Source organism: Rhincodon typus, chromosome 3 (assembly GCF_021869965.1).
Source record: "Rhincodon typus isolate 14 chromosome 3, sRhiTyp1.1, whole genome shotgun sequence".
Taxonomy (NCBI): Eukaryota; Metazoa; Chordata; class Chondrichthyes; order Orectolobiformes; family Rhincodontidae; genus Rhincodon; species Rhincodon typus.
Window position 1 is genome coordinate 112,685,117 of NC_063334.1, and position 6,576 is coordinate 112,691,692.

The following is a 6,576-nucleotide window of genomic DNA, read 5'->3' on the forward strand; positions in this document are numbered from 1 at the left end:
TAAATAATCAACAGGGCTATGGGAAAAGGCAGGAGAGTGGCACTAAGTCATGAAGCTTGTTGGAGTAATAGTGCAGACATAATGGTTGAATGGCTTTCTTCTGCACTGTAAAAATTCGATAATCCTCATACTGGGGGTGGGGGGGGCGTGTCTAGACACAGGGGACAGAGACTCAAAATAAAGGACAGGCCATTTAGGACTGAGAACAGAGTGAAATGTCTTTGCTCAGAGGGTGGTGAATCTTTGGAATTCTCTATTGCAGAGGGCTTTTTTTTTCTTTAATCATTCATGGGATGAGGGCGTTGCTGTCTAGGCCAGCATTTATTGCTCACCCCTAAATGCCCAGAGGGCAGTTAAGAGTCAACTACATTGCTGTGGGTCTGGAGTCACATGTAGGCCAGACCAGCTGAGGATGGCAGTTTCCTTCCCTAAGGGACATTAATGGTTTCATGGTCATCATTAGACTCTTAATTCCAGAGGCTCATTTTTTGAATATGTTTAAGACAGATTGCTGCAATAGTTGTGGAGGCAGAAACCCTCAGAATATTAAAGAAGTATTTGGATGTGCACTTATGATGCCAAAACATACAAAGCTATGGGCCAAGTACTGGAAAATGGGATCTGAATAGCTTGGTACTTATTTTTGACTGGGACAGATTCGATGGGGTGAGAGGCCTAACTCTGAGCTGAATATTGTAATGATTCTATGACAGAGAGCAATAGGTTTCTAGATAGTAATTTCACCAAGGGGCATGGGGATAATGATGGAAAATGGCATTGAGGTAGGTGATTGGCCATGATCTAGAATGGCACAGGGGCTGAATGGCTTACTTCTGCTTCTATATTCAGATCCATTAATTTTTGCAGAACTACTTCTTTATTTTCACAAATTTCATAAATTTTTCATTCATGGTCAGTCCTTGGTTCCTCATAAATTCTGGAATTCTGTTTTGCATTTCCTATGTGGGTTATTGATTAACCATCTGCCATTTCCTACTCCAAGTTAAAATTTCACCTCTCTCTGCCTTTAATGGTTTCACATTTACTGTTATGAATCCCATACTTTTCACATATTATATAAATCTTTACAACCTTGTTTTTATGGTTTTTGCATGTCTACTCACATATTCTCTTCCCCCTTTCCTGACCAAACTTTCTTGCGTGAGCACAACCCAGACTTGTCATGTAACAATATGAGCACTGGCAAAATTCCAAAGTTAGGCAGAAATCTCATTTAGCTTTTGGCTCTGCCATTCCTGTTTTACATCACACAGTCAAAAGTTATGACGCAGTCACCAGCACCCATTTCTTGTTTACAGAATTGGAATGTGTGGGGGAAGAGAATCTCTTGCTGATATCTGGCATTGTGCCCTGACATTCAAGATATTTTTCTTAGAATTAAGTTTAGTCCCGCCTTTGCTCCCTGTATTTCCACTGATTTTTACACAATATAAGGAGGATCTCAGCACCCTCAAACTTTCAGTGAAGGCTTCAGTCACCCATCGGATCTTTCACAGATCAGCTTACTGCCTCTCTGCAACACTCCTCAGCGCACAGAGAGAGAGAGAGAGAGAATGGAACTGAAACTGGTTGCTTTGCTTCTCATTTCTTTCACAGTTCTGCTACACACAGCAGAAGGTAGGTGACAACTTCCTTTATTTTAACTCAATAATCCAGAATGCACTAACAACCAGGCAGCTTATGCAGTGACCCATTCTCTGTGAACATTTTTTGAACAAAAATGTTTTACATTTTTTTAAAGTGCTCAGGAGATTGGAGAACCTATTGCTTTCTTCATGGCAATAACTCAACCAATCAGAATTGACTTGTCAGCCAATCAGCACCCTCTTCTCCTGGAGTATATATTGTTAATCTAATTTGAAACTTGGCATTCTTGCATTGGTCTTGATGAGTGCAAATTGAAAAGTTTTCACCATTTCACCATTATCTTCCCTGTTCTTACCTTGCTTTACTTTTTGCAGGTTGTTCTCATTGTTTTATTCTTTTTAAATTCCAAGCTCAACTCCAGAGTTGTGTCCCACCAGCAGTGCCCACTCTGCCAGCTGGAACTCAGTGGGTTATGTTCTTGTCCTCAAGTCAGGAGGTTGTGGGTTCTAGTCCTGTTAATTACATACAGAATCCAGGCTTGTGCTCTCTATGCAGTACTGAGGGGGTGCTGCACTGTGAAAGGAGTGAATAAGAAGTCTGTGACTCTGTTGAGATGGAATGTATTGAGCACTGTACAGGACAGAGGAGGTTGTCTGGCCCATCATGCCTGTTCTGGCTCTTTGGGAATAAAAGATCCAATTAACAGTGCCCTTTTAGCACTGAGAATTTATTCCCTTATTTACACAATTTCCTTTTGAAAGTTACTTTGGATTGGCTTCCATTTCTCTCTGTGGGAGAGTAGAGTACAGTCCAAACCACAACTTACCATGTGAAAACTGTCCCCATCTCCACCTCTGGTGCTTTCACCAATGATGCTAAGCCAGCACTGTCTGATTACCAGCCTCCTGCTTGTAGAATCCATTTCTCTTGACGTACCCTGCTCAAATATTCACTAGTAATATTCTTCAACAACTTCATTCTGTTTACCTTCTCTGCTGTGAGGAGAACATGACCTCTCCAGTCTCTCCACATAATCCCTCTTCCCTGGTACCTTTCGCTCATTCATGGAGCGTGAAGTCCAGTATTCATTGCCAATCCATAATTGCCTCAAAACTGTGTGGCTCACAAGGGCCATTTCAGAGGGCAGTTAAGAGTCAAACACATTGCTGTGGGTCTAGAGTCATATGGAGGCAGATATCCTTCCCATAAGGCCATTGGTGAACCAGATAGGCTTTTGTTTTGTTCTTAATGCAGTAAATTTTCTCTGCTCCCTGTCTAAGAGCTTTCTGAAGTGTACCGTTCAGAATTGAAATAGCTGCAGCTGAAATCTAACTAGTGTTGTACGAAGGTTTCCTGTAAACTCCTGAGTGAAATCTAATCCTAATCTTTCTCCCTACAGCAATGCCAACCAGCCGAGTAGCTAACTGTTGCACACGGGTATCGAACAAAATCAACTTGAGGATGTTGAAAAGTGTGAAGAGTTTTGAGATCCAGCATCAAAGGGCCTGCACCATCAAGGCAGTGATGTAAGTGTTTTCCTCAGAACATTGTGGAGAGTGCATAATGGGACAAATGTTACTGCTTGTACAAAGAAACAGGACAGTAACTTCTGGCGAGTCAAGAGATAACATTCGAGGGGGTGTTAAAGGCTATGGTGGGGAGGTGGTTAGCAGATTTGAAGGATTTGAGCACAAGGTGAGTGTTTCAAATTTGATGGACCAGGAGCCAATCTATAGGACAGATATCCACACATACTCACACATGCAGACTCACACTCAGGCACACACACACTCAACTCAGACACACACAGACTCACACATACACACAGACACTCAAATGCACACAGTCTAACACAGAGATACAGACTCACACTCAGACACACACACACGTAGAGACACGATCACACAGACACACACTCATACTAAGACCCGTGCTCACACTCGTACACCCTTATGCACACATACTGATGTACACACACATTCACAAACATACAGACATGCACCCTCAAGATATGCTCTCTTATATAATCTTTTATTCACACAAACTCATGTAAAATACATAGACACACAGAGACACAATCTCACTCACTCTCCCACTCTTGCTCACTCCATCACATACACTGTCTCACACGTTCTCTCAATCTCACTTTCTCACTCGTGCTCATACTTGCATGCTCATCGTCTCACACAGACGCACCCAATGCAAGTTGGCAGAATGAATGACATGTATGAACAACTGTGTGAAATGGGTAGTCTCCTCAGGTTGGATTAAGATTAGAAAACTACAGCATTGAAGGGGCACCTCACTAGTCAAAGTTTAAAGGTGTCAGGCTTCCCATCAATGCTGTAATTGACCAGACAAGGATTTTGTACAATAGCAATATGGGTAATTTAAATCAAGATAATTGTGATCTAATTCATTGGAAGAGGTTGGAGGGGCTGAATGGCCTCCTCCTGTGTCAATGATCCCCTATTTTGAGGACTTAATTGGGTTGAATTGTTCCCACAGACTCCACATGGCTCGTTGTATAATCTGTATTGATCCCAACAATGCAGCTTTGCAGAAATGGATGCAGAACCATCAGCATAAGAAGAAGAATGATTTTTAAGGAGTTAAGAAGTTACACTGTGTCAGAAAAGGAGGACTGATTAGAAAAGAAGGAACATGGTCTACGCTCAGTGTTGGGGCCTAGAGATCTCTGAGATACCCTCAGACCTCACTCCCACAGATAAATACCTGCACAAAACATCACCACTTGTGTCCCCATTCCACTGGTGTCAACCTTTTGCTCCTTTGAATCCCAATTGCTGCCTATGTGAAGTCATTGGAATGGTAAATATAACCTCGGCTGTGCTGTTTTCTCACCCCCTCAGTCACTGGGCGCACTTCACACCCATCACAGTGAAGTCTCAGTCACTGATTGGAGGTCAGCCACAGAGACTGCAACATTAAATATCAAAACAGCCACAGGAGTGGCAAACGAACAACCTGAGTCCACTTTGGAGCACTCTTCTCACATCTCCCATCCACCATATCTTCTTACCATCATTTACCAGCTTAATTATGCTAAGGGAATGGACTGAAAACTTGCATAATGTGATTTGTTTGTGTGTTCTGTTGCAAATCACAGCAATGCCTTTAAAAATTGTGATGCAAAAGCTGTGATGGATCTTAGATTACAAACAGAAATCCAAGCCAACTGGAATCTGATCCAGCCTTATTGTTCAGAGCTGGGATCCGATCCAGTCATTTCCCAGTTAGTCAATCCAGATCCAATGCAACTTGTCTGACCACAGAAAAATGAATTGATTGCAACTGGCCACACCAGTACTTACATATATCTCTAGACTGTTGACTGATAGAAATGGAACAGTAGAATCCTGTATAGTTTAATGTCACTGGTGAATAAACTATCATTGTTCTGTTTGATTGTGTTAATCAATTAAATGATGCACTGTATAATAAAATGCTATTTTTTTGAAGAAATACATCTCTTCTTACTTTTTTTTTGTTGGAAAGTGATCATTGCCTCAACATCAAGTCTGGGAAAAGGACCTCATTAATTTGTCCGAAAGCCACACATACACCTAAAACATACAACAAACTGCACTGCTGTGGCGCTTATTAAAAAAATAAGACACTTTGCAGAAGCACAAGCAAAGCAAAACATTTAGAAAAGTATCAGGTGAGCAATCAATAGGTCAATGAGATAGGCTTTACACAACAGAATAGAATCCATACAATGTGGAAACAGGCCATTCAGCCCAACAAATCCACACTGACCCTACAAAGAACATTCCACCCAGACCCATTCCCCTACCCTTTCCTTGTAACCCTGCATTTCCCATGGCTAATGCACCTATACTACACGTCCCTGAACATTATGGGCAATTTAGCATGGCCAATCCACCTAATTTACACATCTTTGGATTGTGGGAGGAAACCGGAGCCCCTGGCAGAAACCCAAGCAAACAGTGGGAGAATGTGCAAACTCCACACAGACAGTTACCCAAGGGTGGTGGAATTGAACCCAGGTCCCTGGTGCTGTAAGGCAACAGTGTTAACCACTGAGCCACCATACCTCCCTGTCCTAATAGATTTTCTCATTGCTAAAAGAGGAGTCATTCAGCCTCTCCATTCAGTTCTGCTGTTCAAAAAGGTGATTTAACTTCACATGCCTCAGCTTCATTTGGCTTCAAATGCTTGGTCAGCAAATGTCGAATAACATAGAAACATAGAAAATAGGTGCAGGAGCAGACAGTTCAGCCCTTTGAGTCTGCACCACCATTCAATATGATCATGGCTCAACATGCAATTTCAGAATTTCATTCCTGCTTTCTCTTCCTACCCCTTGATCCCTTTAGCCACAAGTGCCATGTCCAGCTCCCTCTTGAATATATTTAACAAACTGGCTCCAACAACTGGTAGAGAATTCCATAGATTCACAACTCTGAGTGAAGAAATTGTTCCTTATCTCAATCCTGAATGGCTTACCCCTTATTCTTAGACCGTGACCGCTATTTCTGGACTTGCCCAACATCGGGAGCATTCTTCCTGCATCTAGCCTGTCCAATCCCATCAAGATTTTACGTTTCAATGAGATCCCTCCTCATTCTTCTAAATTCCAGTGAGTACAAACTCAGTCCATCCAATCTTTCTTTATATGTCAGTCCTGCCATCCCAGGAATCATCCTGGTGAAATTTAAAATTATTAATTGAGCTAACGTTCACTCCTTTCAGTGGTCCGCTGCTGTACATTTCTCCCTCCCTTTAGGTGGAAAAACTATTTGCTAATTTTCCTCCTTAATTGCCTAGCTCTGGTGTTAAGGTGATTTCCCTTCAACCTGGATTCCCTGCTCCAGCAGAAATAGTTTCGGTCTATTTTCTTTTAATTCATTTGCAAGATGTGGGCATTGCTGGCCAAAGGGTAAGGAGCTGTATCTGGGATATTGAGCTGTATCGAGAGAC

The 6,576-nt window shown here is 42.0% G+C and overlaps 1 protein-coding gene across 1 annotated transcript; it reads left to right on the forward strand.

The window, feature by feature from the left end:
- The first annotated feature begins 1,443 nt into the window (after positions 1–1,443).
- LOC125482841 (C-C motif chemokine 28-like) lies at positions 1,444–5,094 on the forward strand. Its single transcript, XM_048595379.1, has 3 exons — positions 1,444–1,638; positions 3,008–3,134; positions 4,117–5,094. The coding sequence occupies exons 1-3, from the start codon at positions 1,575–1,577 to the stop codon at positions 4,214–4,216; spliced, it is 291 nt and encodes a 96-aa protein (XP_048451336.1). The 5' UTR covers positions 1,444–1,574; the 3' UTR covers positions 4,217–5,094.
- Positions 5,095–6,576: the final 1,482 nt, after the last annotated feature.

Excerpts from the sequence above, each read along its gene's own strand:
- LOC125482841 (XM_048595379.1), top strand. The coding sequence starts at position 1,575 with ATGGAACTGAAACTGGTTGCTTTGCTTCTCATTTCTTTCACAGTTCTG. Across the intron at positions 1,639-3,007 it reads TCTGCTACACACAGCAGAAG|CAATGCCAACCAGCCGAGTA; the intron begins GTAGGTGACAAC and ends TTCTCCCTACAG. Across the intron at positions 3,135-4,116 it reads TGCACCATCAAGGCAGTGAT|ACTCCACATGGCTCGTTGTA; the intron begins GTAAGTGTTTTC and ends TTGTTCCCACAG.